Source organism: Ursus maritimus, unplaced genomic scaffold (assembly GCF_017311325.1).
Source record: "Ursus maritimus isolate PB19 unplaced genomic scaffold, ASM1731132v1 scaffold_2, whole genome shotgun sequence".
Taxonomy (NCBI): domain Eukaryota; kingdom Metazoa; phylum Chordata; class Mammalia; order Carnivora; family Ursidae; genus Ursus; species Ursus maritimus.
This window is the reverse complement of record NW_024424452.1, coordinates 37686202-37708942: the sequence shown is the minus strand read 5'-3', so window position 1 is coordinate 37708942 and position 22741 is coordinate 37686202. Positions and strand designations below refer to the sequence as shown.

At 52.0% G+C, this 22741-nt stretch overlaps 2 protein-coding genes across 2 annotated transcripts in view; both read left to right on the top strand.

Annotated features, from left to right (window-relative positions):
• CRAMP1 (cramped chromatin regulator homolog 1) overlaps window positions 1-4051 on the top strand; it is a 54064-nt gene extending 50013 nt beyond the window's left edge. The window contains exon 20 of the mRNA XM_040635560.1: window positions 309-4051. Within this exon, the coding sequence (XP_040491494.1) occupies window positions 309-473 (165 nt within the window). The 3' untranslated portion in view covers window positions 474-4051. The remainder of the gene's footprint in view (window positions 1-308) is intronic.
• Window positions 4052-4514: 463 nt separating this feature from the next.
• JPT2 (Jupiter microtubule associated homolog 2) lies at window positions 4515-21787 on the top strand. Its single transcript, XM_040635559.1, has 5 exons — window positions 4515-4606; window positions 9187-9335; window positions 14406-14548; window positions 18118-18166; window positions 19096-21787. The coding sequence occupies exons 1-5, from the start codon at window positions 4563-4565 to the stop codon at window positions 19281-19283; spliced, it is 573 nt and encodes a 190-aa protein (XP_040491493.1). The 5' UTR covers window positions 4515-4562; the 3' UTR covers window positions 19284-21787.
• The last annotated feature ends 954 nt before the right edge of the window (window positions 21788-22741 follow it).

Sequence of the window (22741 nt, the reverse complement as noted above, 5' to 3'; positions counted from 1 at the left end):
CTGATGGTCTTCCCCTAAGTGTCACGCGTTGGGCACTGCCACTCTGACCCCGGCAGCCCATGTGCCTGGCCCCCGCTCAGCTCTCATGCACACCTGTCAAAAGAGGGAATGTTCAAAAGGACAGGGGATTCTGAAATTCGCCCAGGAGTGCTGGCCCGGTGTCACATGGCTCGTCAGTCGGGGGTTCTAGTCTTCCTTGGTACATTCACCTCCTGCTGAAGTCCCTGCCATGGTGGCCAGTCGCTCCAGGCCAGCGGCTGGCCAGCCGCCCATTGACATGGCTTTCCCTTGTGTCCTCTGCCCCGTAGGTTGTGGATTCCCAGCTGGTTTGCATGATGAATGAAAACAGCATTGATTACATATCTCGATTCAACGATTTGGCCCAAGAACTGTCCATCGCCGAGCCCAGCCGCCGAGAGGTTCTGTTTGATGGCAGTGGAGGCGGCCCCCCTGTTGGTGACCTGTCCCAGTGACCACACCTCGTCGGTGGAGGGGCATCCTGGAGGCCGCAGAGGAGGGCTGCTGGTCCTTCACTGTGGTAGGCGTAGCCCTCTTCAGGCTAAAGGAGGCAGAAATCAAGCCCAGGATGCCCCAGAAGACAGTCTGAACAGAGGAACCTCTGTGCCCCAGAATGTACAACGTGCAGGAAGCCGCGTCCCGATGGACAGAGGGACATGGTGGCCCGGGAGGTGAGGACAGGTTCTCTAGGAGGTCCCGTGTCAGACGTTGCTGTGGTGTTGGAGCGGCTCCCTGCCAGCCATGGGATAGCGTTTGGCGGCCACATTTCTGCCCACACTTCCACCTCACTTGTCGTGTTGGACGTTCCGGTGGGTTATCTTTCCAAGGGAAAGGAATGGTGTGTGGCGGCCGCGGCCCCAGGGACTCAGCCTCCCCGCTGTCTGCAGGGACACTTCCAGCCACTGCTGCTTTTTTTTTCCAAACCTTTCAGTTGCTTTCTCTGCAGATGACAGGGAAGGACACCTGGGCATGGCCCGGGCTCTGCCTGGTGGTGTCTGCACTCTTAGCGGACGCTTGAGAGGACGCTCGGATCACAGGGCAGCGTCCCTGGTGCCATCACCCCAGAGACACTGACCCTTGCCCAGTGCGTTCACCTGGAGGTTTGTTCAGACTGACTGAACAGGAAGGAGGAGAGAATCCTGTTTTGGCAGCTTGTGTGGACTTTTAGAAAAAAATCCTGCTAAAATGGTTGGAAAAAGGTTTTCCTTGTGTTTTGAGAACTAGGAGACGTTGAGAAACAAGTGAGTTCATGGTTTCCTTCCTGTGTTCAAGCTTCTTCTTGGTCAACTAAGATAATTCCTTCTCTGCTGGGACCGCAGCCGAGCCTTGGCCCGCGAGTCCCTGAACCGCGAGGGTGCTGTTGGCTAGCCGCTGACACACGCGGCCTTTCTCGGGAAGGTCTTCACCTCTTCAGCGTCTCCTCTTCCTTCCACAGGCTTCCGTGCAGAGTCCACACCATGCATACATTTCCTCCTTCGTGTTTCCTCCCACCTGTGGTCCTCTGTTTCTTTCCCAGTGCAGGGAATGCAAGCAAGGCCAGAGCCGGGCTGCAGTCAGAACGTGCTGAAACCACATCCCTCTCGTGTGCTCCTCGGGCCTTCTTGGGTGGCCGTTTGTCATCACTGCCGACGGGTCAGTGCCCAGTCTTTCCCCAGAAGGGAGCTGACGGGGCTGCTTTGCTTCTCAGCCTTGGGAGGCTCAATAGACAAAACCCCATCCAGCCCCCTGTCCGTTGTGGCTGGCAGCTAGGGCTATGATGCTGGTCAGGGAATAACCTGTGTGCCAGCGGCCCACCTGCCACTTCACCCTCCACCTGCTGTCCAGGCCAGTTTGGCTTCTGAAACCCACCTGAACTGGGGACGGTTTCTCTTTCCTCTTCCCGACTGTCAGTGGAGTGGCAGCCTCCCAGGCCAGTCCCAGCCCTCTCCACGGGCTTCTCTCCCTGTCCATGATGAAGAGGTGAGGCAGCATGAAAGGGAACAGAAAGGGCCTTTTGTGTGTGCAAGCAGAGGGGATGCTCCTGACTGCACAGTCTTAGCAGCAGAGGCAGCTGCTCCAGGCTGTGGGCAGTGTCATTCCCCCGGAGCCATGGAGGAAAAGGAAAGCAGTTGGGCTTCCAGCCAGTGGGTTCCTTCCTTCGTCTCAAGTGTTTCTCTGAGCTCTTGCCTGTAACGTGGTTTTCTTCTTTCAGGTCTGGTTGTAGGTACAGACATCACTAATAAAGGCCATTGTGGGCAGCTCTTCTGGGCTTTTACAAAAAGTCCCAAAGCTCTGGAGATGTGCAAGAGAGGGACATGGCGCTTTATTAGGAGAGAGCATCATTTGAACCAGAGTGTCTTTAAACTAGCTTGTGTAGTTTAGCGATCCATCTACTAGCTTCCTGAAATTAGCACCTTCTGGAGGTGATAATATCAGTGGATCTCTCTGGCCATCTGACTTTGTTAGGTCTATAGTAGGTTAGGACACCTGGGCCAAGTTTAGGCCACTCCTAACTTGCTCATCCTCCCACTGTTGGGGACCAGAGACCCCTAGGAACGTTACGGCATCGATGCTGGGAGCAGTGCGTGATGGCAGTGTGCATGTTGCGCGGTCAGGGTGCTGCGCTCCTTTCATCAGGGGACACCCCGAGGCGGTCTAGCGGGGAGGCTGGTGCCGGCTTATTCGGTGACACTTTCCGCGAGGGGCTCAACCACAGACTGCATCTGGAGTCTCATCCAGGGGACAGGGGGGTTAAGGAGAACAGTGGACTGATTCCTCTCACCTGTAACAAAGCTGACATGATTCCAGAGAATTCTGCCACTTCTGCGGCAATCTGACAGGTCTAAGCATTTGCTTGCCGTGTTAAGGGAAAGTGGCATCATTAGTAGCATTAAAAGGATGAGTCTATTTTCTCCCAGCCTAAATGATTATATACGTATAAAAATAAGCAGCTGTTAAAGGCTGGAATTTTCAAAAGACCAAGCAGAGAAACTCCCCTGTTCCTGTATCTTCCTCTGCCTGTCCCACAGAAGTCGTAGTCTTGGTGTGCACCTGTGGCTTTCTTCGTGCATTTGAGCATGCTGTGATTAAGACCAGATCCGTTCCTCGGAAAAATCCCTCCCTAGTGGCTCTAATGTCTGGGATCTTTTTGCTGATTCAGCTTTTGTAAAGATGGAGACTCTTTGGTCTCCAGGGAGTTGGTGTTTGGCCTGTAATAAGCTTAGAAGATGCAGCGATGAGTGGAAGCTCCCGACTCCACGTAGGATCAGCAAGGACGTTGCCCTCACCTCTCCATGTCTGCTGGGTGTAGAGTGCCAGCTCAGGGAGTGGGGTAGTTGGAAATAGTTCATCCACTCATCTCCTTGCTTTCCCACATCTCCAGCTGCTTAGCGTCCGAATCCTGAAAAGGACGCCCTTTTCAGTGGAGTAGCATCTTTTAACTAAATCACAGCCAAACTTGAGCAAAGAACAGGCATGGAATAAAAGGCGCTGGAAGCAAGCAGAGGAGGAAAGCAGCAGTTGCTGGGTTTTTGTTTTTAAAGACCGTGAGATCCATCAGATGCATTTGTGAGAAAATAGGGCACTTTGTCTTAAGAAAAGGAAGAAACCCACAGCAAACCTGTCCTGTGACTGGTGACTCCCGTGAACCTGTGTTGGAGGCACCACGGCAGCCTGGACCCTGTGTTTTCTAGCGGGACAGCACTTGGAGCTTTCGGTCTGGGCGGCAGAACTCACCGCGGTTTCCTTTAATAATCGTTAAGCCATATCATCGAAGGTTTTCGGCTTGTTTGAGATGTGAATTTGTTTTATAGATTATAAATATACATATACAGTGTATGTATAAAGCAGAATGCCTCTGTCCTTCCTGATTATTTTTTGTACCATATTGTAAATTATATTATTTATTCTTTACCAATTTGGGGAATAAAAGGTGTTTTGGTTATTTAATATAATAAACAAAAGCTGTTAAACTTCTTATGTTTAAATTTCCAGTTCAACTTGTAAATCTGTTTTTATTATTGTGCATAAATACATACTAATACTTGATCTAATACTTCTCGAGTGAGCCTCGTTTCCTGCGCGGCGGGCTCTGCGGCGGCGGTCCCAGCGCCGGGCCCCGCGGCTGCGCTGCCGGCACACACCCGCGCGCCTGCCCGGCGAGCAGCGGCCCCCGGCGGTCCCCCGGCGGTCCCCCGGGCTCTGCCCGCTGCGGCCCGAGGGCGCTGCCGGAGTGCTTGGCGTGCGCCTGCGCAGGGAATCGGCGCGTCCCAGGCGCCCGCTCGGGGCAGTGCCCGCCCCCCCGCCACCCTACCGACCAGTGTGGGCGCCCGAGGCCTGAGCGGCCTCTGCTCTCACCAATCGGCTGCGAGCGCGGCGCGAGCCTCGCGGAGCCTCTTTCCCGGTGGGGCGGGGGCGCTGCCCGGCGCTGCGATAGGCTGCGGTAGCGTGACTGGCGTCGATGGCGTCCAATGGGCGCGGGCGGCCGGGCGGCCGGGCCTCGCGCTGCGTGGGGCCGGGCGGGAACCGCGGTGCGGCGGGCGAGGAGGCGCCGGGCGGCGGGCGACATGTTCCAGGGCCCGGAGAGCGAGGGCGGCCGGGCTGGCTCCAGGTGCGTGGCGGGCGCGGCCACGTGGCGGGCGCGGGTGCCGGGTGACCTCACAGAGCCGCGGCCTCCGCCTCCCCGCTCGAGAGGCGGGCGCCGGGCGGGACGCGCTCCCCGCGCCGGGCAGGGTCTGGGCGGGAGGCCCGAGGCGTTCCGCCTGTGCTGCGCCTCCTGGGCCCACGTTCCCCTCCGTGTTCAGCACGCCCGGAGACGCTGGCCGAATGGTGTGCGGGGCCGCTGCGGGGAGCCCGGGACCATGCGGGTGTGCGGGGCCGCGCCCTGCGGTATCCGGTGCTAGCGGCGGTGCGCGGGGGACAGGCCCGCGGGGTGGGGGTTACCGTCCTGGGTTCCCTCCCGGGGCCCCGTGGGGCCGGGCGCCGCGCTCCCCTGATCCGGGGTCCCCTGGGGCCGGGCGCCGCCCTCCCCTGATCCGGGGTCCCCTGGGGCCAGTCATGGGACCTCCTCAATCCCAGGGTCTTGGGGAGCCTGGCAGTGCCCTCCGTGCCTTGCTGATGGAGAACCAAGCCGACTGCCAGTAACAGAAGCAGAAATCCAGTTGTAGGTCTCTGTGTTCCAACGCTCAGGAACACGGGGTGGGGGGGCAAGCTTGTTAACTTTTACACGGTCTGTGGGTATGGCAGCCACGTAAATTAGAACTGCCAGAGCTCGGGAGAAGATGCGTCTTGCCACTGAAGGAGCCACCTTACGTTGTAGATTTCGGGGGTTTTAGATGCCCATGAGTGATCCTCTTCTGTACCCCAGCCTTGCCCTAAAAGTAGAAGAGAATCTTTGTGACAGCTGTCGAGATAAATACCACGTCGAGTAGGTCGTGAGAGAAAGAACTGCTTTGACTTGGTGAAAACCCTGTAAGTCTGGGGGAGTTAGGTCAGCGTTCAGTAATACACCTAACTAATGAGTCATCAGCCCACGAACAGTGACTGGCAGTCACACACGTCTGCACGTGCACTGATGGGAGCCAGACGTTTATCCTGGAGTGCTCGAAAGCACCTGGGGCATCGCCCACACCAGCTGGGCAGGAGCCGCTTCCCAGCTCGCTCTCCCTCGTGTCCGCTGGGTTCACCCTGCGTGTTCACACGGCCTGGCACCGGAGGCCCAGTGAACATGGCAGTTGGTGAATTAATGCCCTAACGCTGGTGCCGTACTCCCTCTCGGAGCTGCAGAGCTGTTGCTCTAAGGGAATATTCCACACTTCTTTGGGGGACTCGTGTTGGAGAGGGTATTAGGGAAAGGACAAAAATTTTCCTTCTAGGACATTGAAGAGAAAAGCATTCTTCTCTCCATTGGACGGTAACACGTAATTGGAAGTTTCTGCTTGGGATCATTCAGATGTTTTGGGGTTTCCGCAGCCATCTTAAAGGGATTGATTAGCTGGACAGGCCTTGTAGGGCCTCACGTCCTATTTGGCTGTTGAGAGAGGGAATCAGGTGGTGTCTGTAAGACTGCCCGGCTGGGATTTCCTCTTTTTGGGCCCTACATCTTCTGTTTTCTTGCTGAGGGGTTATCTTATATTAAAGAGACTCTGAACTGTCCGGTCGTCATGCTTCAGCCATCCTGATGTGAGGTCGTCCCTTTCAGCTGTAGAATGTACGACTGTAAAGGATTTATCCAAGTCTCCCTTTTATTATGGCTTTTCTCCAAGTCTGGCCAGTCCCCGAAATCTTTTCTGAAACACAGACCCCGGCTCTCCGAGGGAGGGTTAGGACCCAGAGGTGAGAGCGGCTTTTGTCTCCCTGCCTCTGCTGGCGCCATCGTCCCCTTGAGCTGTATCTGGCGTTCCTTGTCACGAGCCCTCTGGCTCCTCTTGTGTACTTCAGTGTCTTTATTAGAATATATTGAGGGGTAGACGAGCAAACAAGGTAATTGTCATTGGACCGTCCCCCCACCTTGTCAGTTCTGAGCTCACTAGTATTCCCATCTCCTCTCTGTAATTTGTGTCCTAGAGGTGACTGCCCTTGATGCTGAGCCTGGTGAAGTCCACACTGAGCCATTATTGTGGGTTCTGTTTTTATCAAAATAACCTCTTTCACTCTCGGTCCCCTTATTTGAGACCCTTATGGCACACCCTGTGTGATTTGCATGACTGGTACGAGGTTGGGAGACCCTAGTGCCCACCCTGTTACCTTGGTGATGCAGGTGTCGCTGTCCCTTCCCATGTAGCGTGGCCATTATGCACCGCATTCTTGGCTGCCACGTTTCTTCCCTTGTTTTCGAAAAGTAAAATAAAATTTGGGAAAGTACACAGAATAATATAATAAATACTGTATTTTCACCACCCCAAATTAACATTTGGTCATTTCAAATGACTCTGGCTTACATCCTTTGCCCTGAGGATACCCTTCCCATGCAGAGACCACAGACTCAGTTTGGGCTTTGACTCCTCCACAGAGAGGCCTTTGCGGTTCCAGTCAGACCCAGCGCCAGCGGCATCACCGATGGGGACACTAGAGCCCCCTGGACCCGCGGTGCTGGCTTTCCCGGCGAACAAAGCTGCGGATGGGTGAAGCCAGGGCGCAGGGCAGAGGGCACCAGGAGATTGCAGGGATGCGGTGAGTCCTAACGAGCTCTAAGTCAGGACAAGTCTGCTTCAGATTGGAGCAGGCCCTGGGAGGTTGAACGCAGAGCCACGTTTCAAATATGTCTGTAAAACAGGAATTTGTAATCCAGCAGGAGACTTGATGTGAAATTCAGTTCAGTTCTGCAGATTGCAGATCCCCACCCCACTTTCCAGAGAGACGGCTGTGGAGACCCAAGCATGTTGGACCTGCCACAGCCAGCCAGGACTGTGGAGGGTGCCCCTGGGACCGGGGCTGTGTGACTTACAAATGGTTGCGGAAGGCAGCTGGCCTTACTGTGGCCACCAGCAAAGCACGTGACCTGAGGGCCTGTTAACACCTTTCTAAATTAAGTGTGGTTATTGGTTTTCTTTCTTTTTTTTTTTTTCTTTTTTCTCAAACTGAAGTAATTTTTTTCCTTCACCAAATCATTAAGGAACTACTAACGGCCGAGTAGGCATCTACCGTCCCGATCCTCCCCGGTGGCCAGGGACGCGGCACCGTGTCGGAGGCCTGCCCACCGGCTCTGTCCGCCGTCCGTAGAGCAGAGGGGCGCTTTCTGCAGTCCTTGCAGCCGGAGAGTCTGAGAACTCCCTTCACTTTAAAGTGCCGTGAATGATCAGCTCCCTTTCTTGTTCTTTTAAGGAAACAAACATTTCAGATGTCCTGTTCTGAGCGAAGTTGTGGGCTATGTTTGTGGAGTGTGGTGGCTTTCGGGTGCCCAGCACTCCGAATTTCCATCTCTTCCTGCATGTCGGCAGACACAGCCCTGTTGCTGAGGACTTGGGAAGGAGCCTGAGCCTCTCGCCGGTCTAGAGCTGTCTCAGTGGGGCCCTCTCACCTTTAAAACGCATCTTGAAAATCTCTGTGGGTGTTGTGAAAAGATGGGTGCGAGTTCAGCGTGTGACTGCTCTGCGGTGTAGTCTGAAGCCCCGGGGTGTCAAGGCAGAGCCGTGTGAAAGTTCAATTCTCGGCTTATTGCCATAAAAAGTGACTCCGGGTCCTGGTGTTCCACTTGCAAAGTGTTTCCTATAAACCTCCAGATGGTGCACGGCAGTTTGCCCCAGTCAAGGCTTGGGGTAGCTGCTGCTGGTGGCGGCTGAGCGGGAGCATGGCGGGTGGCGGCCAGGACCCCTGGCGCACGTGTGTTGTTGTGAAGTGAACAGTGGCGCCCAGATGTTTCCTCTGATCTTCTGATCAGAATCTGTTGGTTTGACGGACTTGAGGACTGGAGATGGTTATCCTGGGGTGGATTCCGCACATGGATCCGACCCTCGTTTTGTCGAGAGCCTGAGCACATAATCTGAACTCTGGACCCAGACTGCCTGTTGTGTTCTGATTCTGCTCCTTCCCACGTGACCTTTCTCGTGATTCTTCTTTGTCTCAGATTCATGGTCCGTGCCCTTAGAGGGCTGCTGTAAGGTCCTTGGAACAGTAGGTGCAGACAGTAAGCACTTAGCAAATGGAAGCTATGGTATTACACACTCCTGAGTGTGTTTACCGTATGAAGCTTTAACTGTGTTTAATTTACTTTTTAAGTAACCTCTCCACTCACCATGAGGCTCAAACCCACGACCCTGAGATCAAGAGTCGCACACTCCACTGACTGAGCCGGCCAGGTGCCCTGAGAGTGTTTGTAGTATTAAACACTATTGTGTACTAATTAAAATGAGCGTTAAACTCTTCTGAATATGGCTCAGTTTGCCACACTGTTTTAGGGAAGTTAATTTTACTTATGAGAGGGTCACAGGAATAATTTCCAAGGATGTCCATTTCTAGAGGGTTTTTGGCATAACCAAGATATACAAGGAGAACCTTAAGGGCAGCGAAGAAGGGTTTCTTGCTGTGTAGCTGTCTAGACCAGTCGTGCCCGTGCTAGAGAACCACGGTATGTCGTTTTCCCATGAACGTCAGAAGATACAGGTGCCCTGGGTGGTCGTGCCGTATGTACAGCCTGGCCGGCGATGTCCAGGTCAGCCGTCACGGTGACTCACGCTCGCTCTGTGCCCCTAGGGCCATGAAGCCCCCGGGAGGAGAGGCCAGCAATCTTTTTGGAAGTCCAGAAGAAGCTGCTCCTTCAAGCAGGCCCAATAGGATGGCATCTAATATTTTTGGACCAACCGAAGAGCCTCAGAACATCCCTAAAAGGACCAATCCTCCAGGTATGGGCCTTTGTGAATCCTCAGCCCTTTGGCTTCTGCCTGTTCTGTTTCATGCTGTTCTTGGGTAACATTTTTTATTTCTTTGCATTGACCCTTTCAGATGTTTTCTGGTATAGGTTATCCCTTGCTGTCAGAGTTCTAGAATGTAAGGACGGTTTTGTTTTGTTTTTTTCTCTTGTCTGTTTTAAAATATTTTATTTATTTATTAGCACGCACAAGCAGGGGGAGTAGCACAGGGAGAGGGAGAAGCAGGCTCCCCACTGAGCAGGGAGCCCGATGCGGGAATCAATCCCAGGACCCCAAGATCATGACCTGAACCGAAGGCGGACGCCTCACTAACAGAGCCACCCAGGCGCCCCACCTCAGTCATTCTTTTTTTTTTTTTTTTTTTTAAAGATTTTATTTATTTATTTGACAGAGACAGCCAGCGAGAGAGGGAACACAAGCAGGGGGAGTGGGAGAGGAAGAAGCAGGCTCCCAGCAGAGGAGCCCGATGTGGGACTCGATCCCGGAACGCCGGGATCACGCCCTGAGCCGAAGGCAGACGCTTTAATGACTGCGCTACCCAGGCGCCCCCCCACCTCAGTCATTCTTGAATCCTCCTTCTTCTGTCTGCAGAGCCTGGCTGAGTCCAGGCACTAAGGATCCAGAGGCAGATGTTGGGATCCTGGGGAGACTCTCAGTTTTCCAAGGGGCCCTGTGATTCCAGAAATTGTGTGCAAGCTGTGCATTTAAACATTTTTCTTAGGGAGACTCTTTTGATTAAGATCGTCAATGGGGTCAAAATTCTTAAAAGGGTGACTCAGTCCATATAGTTTAATGCTTATCCCACATTCCAGTGGTCACAGTGGGAAAGAATCTTAGAAAAATCTTTTTCTTGGCTAATGGACTATCTAGTTGAGTGACTGTGCGGTGATAGTTAGCTGAGGAGCTCTCCCTCTTCTGTGTCCCCAAGGAAAAACAAGGTTTATTCCATCCTGGAAGATTCTGGGAGGCCAGACACAGGGCTCAGCACTTTGGGCAATAACAGCTCCAGCAGAACTGAAGCTAGAGCTAAACCCTGCCCTGCTGCAGTGATCAAACCCGGAGGAGCAAAAGCAGTAGATTCAAAAGCTAGTTTTGTGTTGGTTTGTTTGTTTATTGCTGGAGAGGGCAGGTGGAGGGTAAAGTTTGGGATATAGTAGAAGCAGGTGGTTCTTAAGTGTGAGGAACATTCTCGTCATGTCCAGCTCACAGGTGTGCGGCTGGATGGTCAGCCCCGCATGTCCTTTGTTAGTTCGTGTACCTGTAACTGGCTGCCGGCCTCACAGTGTCTGCAGCTGCCCCTGGGGTGTCGGGTCCCCTGCACAGTAGGGCAGCTCGCAGCGGTGCTGCCCTGCAGACCCTCAGCCTTCTGGGACTCCCCAGTGGGCAGCCAGGGCCCCTCCTGACCGGAGACATAGAGAGCCTCTGTGTAGCGCGCGGTCACAAGATGCGGCGACGGCCGCTGAACTCACTCCTGTGCCGGGTTCCTGCTTCTCCTGCCGCTGCTGTTTGGGGTCTGTTTTCTGTCCTGCCAAGTGCTCTTGGCAAACAGTCTGTGGTGAATTCTCAAGGGGAGGCTGAAGGGGAAAACTGCCCGTGTGCCCCCCTGCTGCGGACCCAAGCTCCTGCCTTCTGATGAGAGGGCCTGATGGAGAAACGTGTCCAGGACGGGGAGCGTGGCTGAGCCCATGATCGTCACTGCGCATCCACCAGGGATTGTCATACCCAGTGTCTCTTCACCCTTCACGTGTGGGCTCTGCTGGTTGCTGGGCTCGCATCTCCCCCAGATCATTCTCTCTGTCCTAACCCTGGTGCTGGAGACGTATGGGCAGTTCCTTATTTGCCAGGGACTGTGCTTAGTGCTTTCCGTGTATTCGTTTGGCCCTCTTTACACCCCTACGAGGTAGGTGGGGGGGGGGTGCCCCTTGACAGGGGGGAAACAGAGGCTCGGGGAGGTTCACTGCCATACCTGGAGCTCACACCTAGCTGGTGGCACAACTAGCCCTTGGATCTCAGTTTGCCTGACTCCAGAGCTCACGCTCGAAACTTACCACCTGAGAAATTAGACAGACACTCCTGACTGGTTGTGAGAGGGGCCCGGTGTGCACCACGATGTGTGTGATGCCCGCTCCCCCCTCTGCCAGCACGGTGTCTGCCTTTTGCAGTTTGGTTCTTACAAAAGCATATCTTGGGGCGCCTGGGTGGCTCAGTCAGTTAACATCTGACTCTTTGTTCCGGCTCAGGTTACAGTCTCAGGGTTGTTGGGCTCTGCACTCCGCGTGGAGTCTGCTTAAGATTCTCCCTCCCCCCTTCCCCTGCCTCTCCTGCTTGTGTGTGCGCACACGCGCTCTCTCTCTTGCTCTCTCTCTGAAATAAATAAATCTTTAAAAAAAGCGAATCTTGAATTTATCTTTATGACTGAATTGAGTCCCTTTTCCTTCTTCAAAGCGGAGTTCATCTTTCAGGTAAAATGTTGACTAACAGGCAGGCGTGCAGAGTGATTCCTTTTTCTAAAGTACGGGGATAGAACTACGTTGTTTCGGGTTGGACATACACACAGTAAAAATAGACCGACAATAACAAGTTTGAGGTCTGTAGGAAATGCAGGCGTCTGTGACCTGGAGTGCGGCAAGGACACCCCGGGTCTGGGGGCCCAGTGTGCTCTATACACTGCAGTGGTAGTTACCCGGGCGTTTGCTTTGTTGTTATTTGTGATTGTTATGTCTAAGGAGAGTTTGTGTTGTGTTTCATAACTTAAAAATAATTTTTTAACAAGTAGTATCTTTAGCCAAAAACTTCAAATTGAGTTACTTCGATTTTCCATTTTTTAAAAAGACAGAATGCACATTTTTAAGAGAATGTACTTAAGCCAGAAACAGCGCAGTATGGGATGACCTGAAGCCATCGTTTTCTCCACTTTGTGGTGGAGCTGTTTTTGCTGATGGCAGCCCAGCAGCATCACTGAGGGCCGACTCTGCCAGGCACTGCTCTGCCCACTTGACTTGCATTCACTCGCTTATGTCATCAGTGGCCCTACGTCCGTACTCTTGTTGCTTACCACCTCCTTAGAGTTGATAGATGGAGGCGAGAAGGTTCGAGCCACTTGTCTGGGCTCAGAGTCGGCAAGTGACCGCACAGGGGCTCCACCTGACAGCCCAGCGCTGTGCTGTGCGGGCATCTCCAGCCTGGGCCTGTGGGTCCTGGAGGGTGAGGTGTGTGGGCAGCAGGATGACACGAGTGTGCCTGCATCCCCTGTGCAGGCAGCCCCGCACGTTGTTCTCCTGCCCTGGAAGGACTGCTTCCTGAGGTCTGTTCCAGTCCTCACCAGGCTTGCGTTCCATGTCCCCGCACGGCTGCGTCCCAGAGGCCACTCTGTTTTACGGTCCACCCTGGCTGCGGGGGCCCTCAGGGTGGGTCTGAAGGCAAGCGAGAGCATGAACCCCTGATGGAGCCCTTCCTCGCGGGGCCCACAGGAAGCTGGGCGTCCAGGTTGTTCCTGCGTGCTCGTGTTTCTCTCTTAGCGGCGTGGGCGATTACAGCCAGGAAGTGACTGCTTGCGACGGGCACTCATGAAAACAGTAAGCGAACATCAAAGCTCTGAGAAAGGACATGCCAGGCAGTCCTGAATCCCACAGCCCGCCCGTCCCGCGTCCTGTGCACACAAACATTCGGGGGGTGGGGGGGAGTAGCCACTCTTTTATTCATATACAGGTTAGTGAGAACACCCCCTCCGTTTATATTAAAACATTGCACGCTGTATAGATTGTCTTCTGCCTTTTTTCACTGAGCAGTATATACGTCCAGGACATGTTTCTTTGTCAGCATGTGGAAAATACAGTGAATGTTTATTGAGCATTTATGTCCCTGGCATCATTCTAACCATTCGATACATGAACTATGGTGAGTCATTGAAAGGACCTGTGAGGCAGGTCTTTTCGTTCTGCCCTTTCTACAGCTGCCATCTGGGGGCACGGAATGGCCAACTAATTCGTGTGTGGTCGTCTAGCTAGTTAGTGGAATGCATCTCCTTTCCTCTTGTAAGACTGTAAGTCCTTGGTGCCCCGGGGCCATGACGGGCAGCCCACCTCCGTTAGCACAGCTCTCTGCGGAAAGGTGCTGGCGTTTGCCAAGTGAAGAGACGTCAGCTGGTGTTGTGTGGCGGCCGTCTTTCTGCTTAACTGAGGCATCTGGGCGTCGACTTTGATGTCTGGCCAGACTCACCAGCTTATGAGAAGTTACATGTTAGATGCATGTTTTCGGTACGGCTCATCAGATCACCTGGAGTTGCACCGTAGGGTGTCATGTGTCTGTACTTTGCTGACATGTCTAGTTGTCACTGGGAGTTTCGGTCAGAAGGACTAATAGGTGTTGCTTTCCAGGTGACAGGTTTGCCTTGAATATGGCATGTTGTTAAGTTCATCTCTATCTATCTGGCCTAAAAATGCAACAGCTTTTTGCTTTTAACATAAAGAACTTTTCATGGGCTTAATGAAGAAGATTCTTCAACAGGATAACACAAGTTCAAGGTTAAGTAAGTTCTAAAATGGAAATGCTGGGGGTTTTTTGGTTTGTTTGTTTTTTTTTTAAGATTTTATTTATTCATTTAAGAGAGACAGAGAGAGACAGAGCACAAGCAAGGGGAGAGGCAGAGGGAGAAGCCGGCTCCCTGCTGAGCTGGGAGCCCGACATGGGGCTGGACTCAGGACCTGGAGATCATGACCTGAGCTGAAGGCAGATGCTTAACCATCTGAGCCACCCCGGCGCCCAGGGAAATGCTGTTTCATATCATCTTATTGTCTTGCCTCTAGAGGCCAGCCCAGGTCAGCTTCCAGAAATGAAGGTCCCCACAGGCCCCTCGATAAAGGGGTTGGTTTTGATGTACGTCTTTAGGGGCCCTCATCAACCTGATCACCCCGTCCTTGTTGGCCTGAGCTAGGGACTGGCACTGGGTATCCCTGTGAGGGGAGGTCTCTGAAGTAATGAAGGTGGAGGGTGGCACCAGGCAGCTGTCCTGGGTTTCTCACTGTTATGTAATTGTTTCTACAGGGGGGAAAGGAAGCGGTATCTTTGACGAATCCACGCCCGTGCAGACTCGACAGCGTCTGAACCCACCTGGCGGGAAGACTAGTGATATTTTTGGGTCCCCAGTTGCTGCCACTTCACCTTTGGCACACCCAAACAAACCCAAGGTATGGGCTACATTCAGGTAGCAGACGTGAAAGTAGGAGAAACGAAAATTGAGCAAAGTACTCCTTGAAAAGGCTCTAAGGCAGGTGCAGCGTTACCAGGAAGAGGCAGAGTGGGTGACGTTGGTTTTGCTGAATACAGTCCTTAGTCATGGAGTTTCACAGCTCCCCTGAGTCGGCAGAGACGCGCACTCCAGGCTCGTGATGAATGAAGCCTGGGGGTGCCGGCCTCAGTGTGCGGGTGGAGGCGACTACCCCCTGCCGATGGGCTGCTGCTCTCATGGTGCTCAAGCTACGAGACTGAACCTCTCGTAAAATTTCTGGCCATCATCAGTAAGTACACTAATTGCATTGGATGAAAATTAAGCCAGTATTTAGAATTCTTGGGTTCATAATAATACTTGTAAAGACTGATTTGTGGCTTGGAGAATGCCAGAGAACAGAGTATGGCATTTGCCAGCATCTCCGTGTGAGCCGCGCCTCGGGGGGCTGCTTGCTGCTGAGGGAGTGTTTCCTTTAGAGGGGTGCTCAGCCAAAAATGAAGAAGGAATAGCAGAATTCAAATATCGCCATTTTGCCGGCTTGTAATAAAGTCCTGGATCTCAGCAAAGAGCATCGTGGCTAACATCACAAAATGAGAGACAACCAAAAATTACCTCCTTATAGAATATCATAGCCCACGTTTAAATTCTTGTCAAAAAACCAGGCCCAAATCAGACCAACCGGCATATTAATTGACGCCACAGGGATTCCCTCTGAGTAATGCAAAATAGAGGACTTCACATAGCAGTCACTAGAGGGCAGTCAGTAACCCTGATGATTAAAACGAGATTTAAAAAATACAGTTCTTACCGCCGCTTGGGTGGCTCAGTTAGTTAAGTGTCCAGCTCTTCATTTCCACTCAGGTCATGATCTCAGGTTTGTGAGATCGAGCCCCACTTTGGGCTCTGTGCTCAGCAGGGAGTCTGCCTGGGATTCTCTATCTATCCCTCCCCCCAACCCCTAAAAAAGGTGGGGAGGGGAAGAATACAGTCCCTATCAAAGTCCCAGCCATATTGTTTGGTTTGGTTTGGTTCCCCCCCCCCTTTTTTTTTTTTTAATATTTTATTTATTTATTCGACAGAGACAGAGACAGCCAGCGAGAGAGGGAACACAAGCAGGGGGAGTGGGAGAGGAAGAAGCAGGCTCGAAGCAGAAGAGCCTGATGTGGGGCTCGATCCCACAACGCCGGGATCACGCCCCGAGCCAAAGGCAGACGCCCAACCACTGTGCCACCCGGGCGCCCCCCCCCCTTTTTTTTTTAAGTGGAAAGACCTATCCTAAAATTCATGAGGAATCTCAAGGGACCCTGAATAGCCAGCTTAACAGTGAAGAACAGAGTTGGAGGCCTCTCACTGCCCAGTCTCAGAACTCACTGCAAAGCTCCAGTCCAAACACTGTAGCGCTGGCATAAGGACAGACCGATAGTCTGTGGGACTAGGATGGAGACCCAGCAGATACACACTCACATCTGTGTGTAAGCGGTACTTCCGCACAGGCACCTGGATCGTTCGATGGAGGAAGGCCAGTCTCTTCTACAAGCGGTGCTGGGACAACGGACATACGTGTGCCCGAGAGAGAAGGTGCACCCTTAGCTCACACGGGGCACAGAAGTCAACTAAGACAGATCAGAGATGTACATTGAAGGGCTAAAACCATAAGATTCTTAGAAGAAAATACAGGGGCAGTTCTTCACAGTCTTTTCCTGTTGTTGGTGTGTTTGTTTTTTTGTTTTGTTTTGGTTTGTTTTTTTTAGGATTCTATGTTTAAGTAATCTAATCTCTACACCCAACGTGGGGCTCACACTCACAACCCCAAGATCAAGAGTTGACATCCTCCACCTACTGATCCACCTGGGCGCCCCAGTTTTTCAGTCTTGAAGTGGTTTTGGCAGGAGTTTATTAAATGTGACCCTAAAACACAGGCAACAAGGTTTAAAATAAATACATTGGACGTCATTAAAACGTAAAACTCTGGGGTCGCCTACCTGGCTCAGTCCATGGAGCATGAGACTCTCGATTTTGGGGTTGTGAGTTTGAGCCCCATGTTGGGTATACAGAAGACTTAAAAATAAAATCTTTAAAAAAAAATTTTAAACTTAAGTGCATCAAAAGACATTATGAAGAGAATGAAAAGACAGTCCACAGAGTGGGAGAGAATATTTACACATCCTATTATCTGATAAAGATTTACTCTGCAGGGGCACCTGGGTGGTACAGTCGTTAAGCGTCTGCCTTCGGCTCAGGGCGTGATCCCGGTGCTCTGGGATCGAGCCCCACATCGGGCTCCTCCGCTAGGAGCCTGCTTCTTCCTCTCCTGCTCCCCCTGCTTGTGTTCCCTCTCTCGCTGGCTGTCTCTGTCAAATAAATAAATAAAATCTTTAAAAAAAAAAAAAGAGATTTACTCTGCAGAATATGTAAGGAACCCCCAAAGCTCAGGTACAAAATGATAACCTGGTTCAGAGATGCACAGAGGACTTGAATGGACGCTTCCCCAAAGAAGACCTACAGATGGTCAATAAGCACATGAAAAGATGCTGACCATTCTTAGATGTTTGGGGGAAATGCAGATATGAACCACGATGAGCTGCCAGTTTGCATCCACTGGGGGGCTGTCGTCACAACGAGCAGGAAGGAAGAGGTGCCCTCAGCCGTGGCTGCGGGGAGTGCCCGGGGGGAGGCGGTTGGGCAGTTTCTGACGTAGTTAACCCAGAATTTACCGTATGATCCAGTAACTTCACTCTTAGCTCTATACCCAGAACATGGAGAACAGTAATTCAAACAGGTAACTTGGACACCTGTTTTAACGGCAGCACCATTCGCGGAAACAACCAGTGTCCGTTGGTGGACAGGCCGATGAACAGAACGTGCTATACACACGTAAGTGGATGTTACTCGGCCACGAAAAGGAGTAAAGATGACACTACAACGTGGATGAACCATGAACACACACTGATGTTTTCAAATTCGACCAGGTGTGAGGCGTGTGAGGCAGCATTAAGTTTTGCAGTTGTGAGAGTGCTGTTATGGTTATGGGCTTTTTGTAAGGACTTTTTTTTAATTAAGATTTTATTTACTTATTTATTTGAGAGAAAGACAGAAAGAGTGCATGTGTGCATGTAGGGCTCAGTTCCACAGCCCTGGGATCATGACCGGAGCCAAAATCGAGAGTAGGACGCGTAACTGTCTGAGCCCCCCAGGCGCCCCTAAAGGACATTTTTAAATTGGAATATTAGTGGGTAATCGAAATATCTGAGATTTGCTTTAAAATACTCGCCCAAGGGGTGGAGGAGCTGTGGTTGGAGGCGTGGCTGAGATCTGGGTGGCGCTGAGCTCATATCACTGCTGCCGCCACAGGCCAGGGGGGTTCGTGGCACTACTCCCTCCACTTTGCTCATGGTTAGAATTGTCCGCAGTAAAAGATGTTTAAAAGTTAACGTAAACAAACCCATTTGTGCCCTGATTTTCATCATCCATCTGAATGAGGGTAAAATGTCTGAGTCACATACTGACCTGGGGTTTGCCTTGTTGCAGGACCACGTGTTCTTGTGTGAAGGAGAAGACCCAAAATCGGCCCCGAAAGGTGAGCTGCTGTTTGGTGTCCCTTCCCCTGAGTGCTCAGCTCTGGAAGACTTGCCAGGATGCCCCCAGAGGATGAGCAGGGGTATCTGCCCCTTCAGGCCTGACAAAAACAAGCAAGGTCATGTCTGTTGCCAAGAGGATACGTGGTATTTGAAGAAGGCCAGGGAAATGGACTCAGTTATTTTGGGTGAAAACCTCCCAGCTGGTCACCACCAGCCTTTCTTCCCTTGGCATTGGTGGTCAGCCTAGGTCCACAACCAGGGGGTCCTCTTCTAGAAGCTGATGTCATGTCGTGAAGAGCAGGGATTCGAAGCCTGTAATGAAACTGTGGCCAAGGGTAGCACAGGCAGCACTGATGCAGGAGAAGGGAGCATAGGGAGAGCAAGAGGGGTGCAGAGTGAGAAGGGAGACCATGAGGCCTGCATGCAGTGGGAGAGCTGCCAGGGGAGGGGTGTGCTGGCTGTCAGGCTCTGAGTCCCGCCTTGCTCTCCTAGCTGGCTGAGCTGTGGGTCACCACTCCTTCAATTGACAACCAAGACACATGGGCACTTGCTCATTAGAAAGCCTGAGGAGGAGCCGTCAGCAGGCCTTGCCTCAGCTTGTTAGGTCCCCAGTTGAGATGAGCTCCTTCTCTTCTTTTCATGTTCAAGTTGAGAGTTTGTTATTTATTCTTGAGGTGGAAGAAGGGGGAATGGGGTTCCACAAGCAGTGTAAAAGAATCAGCTTATTAGGAATTGTCAAGGAGTTTATAGTACAAAGCCCCAGCTCTGTGCCCAGCTCAGGAATGGCCTCTGCTAATCAGAGTCTTTCTGGGACGTGCTGGAGGCCTTGCTTGTGCGCTGCTCTGGGCCTCAGACTCCATACGCGCAGCTTGCCTGTGTGGTTCACGGGCCGCCTCTAACGGGATGGCATGCCGACTTTGTTCCACAGCTGCAACGAGCACATCGCCCAGAGAAGAGCCGGGTGAGAAGGGAGGCCCTGGAGAAGCAGGCCGTGCCCCGCAGCCGGTGCCCATGCCCACGGGTGACAGCCATGAGCCCAGGTTGGGCCCGCGGCCTCGCTCTCATAACAAAGTCCTCAACCCGCCTGGAGGCAAATCCAGTCTCTCCTTCTACTGAGAGGGGCTGCTGCTTTACCTGTAGCCAGACAGGAACCCAGAGAGATAGGATTTCAAATACTCTAGTTTCTTTTAGCCCAAAGGAGCCAGGTGGGGAGAGGGTCTGCTGTGCAGCTGAAGCCGCTGCTCGGGTCCCACTGCCGTCAGAGAGCCGGGGGTCCTCACCTTGCAGCTGCCGAGACACCTGTCCTGATGGAGATAAAATGGGACTCACGATTAACTGCAGATGTGGGGGGACTCGACAAGGGGTGTGGGGACAGGTGGTGCAAGGCCATGCCGAGGCCTGGTGGCGTGGGGCTGCCCACAGCCTCGCCGCACCGGCACTCTGCTGGTCGACCGGGGGTCCGGGAATCACTAACACTGTAGCAGAGTTGAAGTTTAAAGCCTTGGCAAGAAAATTAAGAAACAACCTGTGTGTTGCTGTGGGCTCGAGAAGCGAGGCACAGGCCGAAACACTGCTGGTGGGAATTGGGGGTCTCTGGCTGGCCCCTCAGGTCCTCACCCCGTTCACCGTGGGACAGCTTCCATCCCCGGGATGGCCTCCACAGGCCCCTGGTGCCTCCTTTCCAGTCAGCCCCAGTGTGTTCTCTGCACGCTTCCTCAGACACCTCGGTTGCTTGTCCTCGACAGCTGTCAACAAAAACCAAAAACTTGTTCTCAGTCTCATGCTTTACGGAAAGATTTTGTGCCCTGGTCCTCTGAGGTGCTCCATTTCTGCCGTCTAAAAGCTTGGCCAGATCTTACGTAGGAATCTCTGCCTTTCGCTCCCAGGCTGTTCCCTCTTCTCCTCAGCAGCCTCCCGTCTAGGCCCGTGCCCGTCTCCAGGGATGCAGACAGCTCCCTTCGCAAGCCGCAGTTTTCCCTGGGCAAGCCCCCACCCCCGACTCCTGCCACTGTAGAACTGTCCACATGCATCCAGGCAGTGGGGTCACTGAAATCCTTCCTACGTCTTTACTCCTACTGACCGTGGGAAGAAGAGATGCTTCAGAACCTTGGGCTCTTCAGTTTGAATCTTTAATATCTAAAGAGCTTTTCTAAAATACCAGCTTTACAGAAGTGACTGTTGACTCTGCCCTGTTTCTGACACCTTTTTAGGAAAAAGTCAGTTGCTCAGGTCCAACCGAGAGGAAGAAACTTTGCTTAGCTGCTCTTTATAAAGCTTTGCAGAACCTCTGGACCATATTCAGTTTCCAGAAGAAACCTGGACACCTTGGGCCAGAAAATTAAGTAGTTTGACATCAAAGTCTCAACTGGCTGATTCCATGCTGCTTGTTGGCAAAGATAATGGGCTGGCCGGAGTCTTTCGGCCCGGCCAGCAAAGTTTCTCCCAGTTGGCCCCTACAGGGCTACAGTCTCCATTCTTAAACCTCACTCATGTTGGACCAGCAGTTAACAGTGGACAGGCTGTGGGTGGGGGTACATTTGGTAGGAGTGCCTACAAAGCTAATGCTAGGTGCTAAAAATACCTGCATCATTGAAATTTAGAAAAGCAACAACCTCTGTTTCATCGCACCCACAGTGGCCTAGACACTTAAGTGCCTGCAGGAGCTGCCTGCCGAGCTCCGCCTCTTACACCTGGCACACTGGGAAGGACCTGCACATGGCTTTGTCAACCAAAGACCGTTCGTTTTCCCCCTTTTAACTGCCCTGTTCACTTGGGAGGCAAGAAACTCTTTCCATGTGACTCTCTGAAGTACTTCCTGTCTCTCCCCTTCAAATGGCCACTTACAGGAAAGTTGTTTGGAATTCAGAGCATTTTTTGACCCCCATTAGAAAATGTCATAAATGGTAGTTAGGGTTTAAGCCCAAACACGGTAACTTTTGCTTAACAATGTAACGTTCTAATGATAGAAACAAACTACCATTTATGACTGTTTTGTTGTGGTTTTTAATATGCAAGAAAATGATCTGTGGGTGCCAAATTGGGTTGCCAGGAACCGTGACATTATGCTGCTGGGTCCTGTGGCTTCGGTTCTGCCCTCGCTGTCCACCCAGTTCTGTGAACCAGCAGGGATCTTGGGTGGGAATGGGGAGCAGAGGTGGGGATGGAGGCAAAGGAGAACTGTAGCAGGCGCGTCTGCGCGCTGCAGACATGCCCTGCCTGCCTTCTCTCCCCAGCCTTCCCTCCCTGGGGCCATAGAGGTGGGTTTAGAGTGCCTGGTAGTCTGGGAGAAGCCGGAGAGGACTTTCTGCTCCTATGAGCCCGATGGAGGTGGCTGTTTATATTTGGAAAATGCTCTATACATCGGGGACTGCCTGTATTTGGAAATCCATTAACTCAGCATCCTGTTCTCAACCTCTAAGCTGATTTTGAAATTATTAGTGTGTATTTTTATTAAGCCTTAAAACTTTTTTTATGTGCATTTGGTGCCAACTTTTTTCTAGAGCTGAATCAAAAACAAGATACCTGTACTCACATCACAATGTAGTTTTGATAGGGGCATTTTGTTGTCTTTACAAGGCAGGATTGGGTATAACTGTTGAATTAAACTTAGCAATCATGTACTCAGAGTCTTTGCTTGTCGGTTCTTGGTGTGCATGTCCCGTGTGCTTTCCTCAACATCCCTTCTCCACAGTGCCTGAGCCCTACAGCTTTTCTCTGGTGAAGGCGTTGGCCTTTTTTTTTTCTTCCTTCCACTTAGCCAGAGGATGCCCAAACTAATCTTCTCAAAGATTACAGATTTTCAGTTTTTAAGTTGGGAAACCAAAGACAGCTTTGAGTAAAATGAGCAGGAATATGCCAGTGTTCTTTTGGATTTCTGTAAGTTAAAGGTAATGATTCCTTTTTCTCCTACACCATTTGTTTTCCTAAAGAACTGAAGGTATTGACCTTGTCTCTGAGTGGGTTCTGAAACTCCAGTAACAAGCCTGGTAATGAGTAGATGAGGTGCTAAGCTTCTGGCTTGCCTGTAGGTTAAAACCCTATAGAGAAAGCACAGATTGAATATCTTTTCCTCTTATATATTGGGTATGTTCATATGTCCTAAAAGCAAACAATATCTGTATGCATTACGTGGATCTAAGATGATGAAACCGGTCAGACCACCTGCTTGGAGAAACACACACACACACCTGTCCCATAGGAGGCTGCACAACATTCTAACTGCTGGACCAGGGCCAACACCAGAACAGCACAGGAGAAAGAAACTGACAGGGGCACCTGGGTGGCTCAGTTAAGCTTCCAACTCTTAATTTTGGCTCAGGGTCATGGGATGGAGTGCCATGTCAGGTTCCACGCTCAGCGGGGAGTCTGCTGGACATTCTCTCCCCCCCACCCCACTCACTCCCGTGCACTCATTCTCTCTAATAAATAAATTAAAAAAAAAAAAAACCATACACTACCTGACTCCGTCTTCATTTGTTCATCTGAAAGCATGTTTGAGTGCAGATCGCCTGGGCTAGGCGCTGGCAACATTGCATGGCTCCCGCCGTAGGCCAGTTTGGGCCAGGAGAGTCACA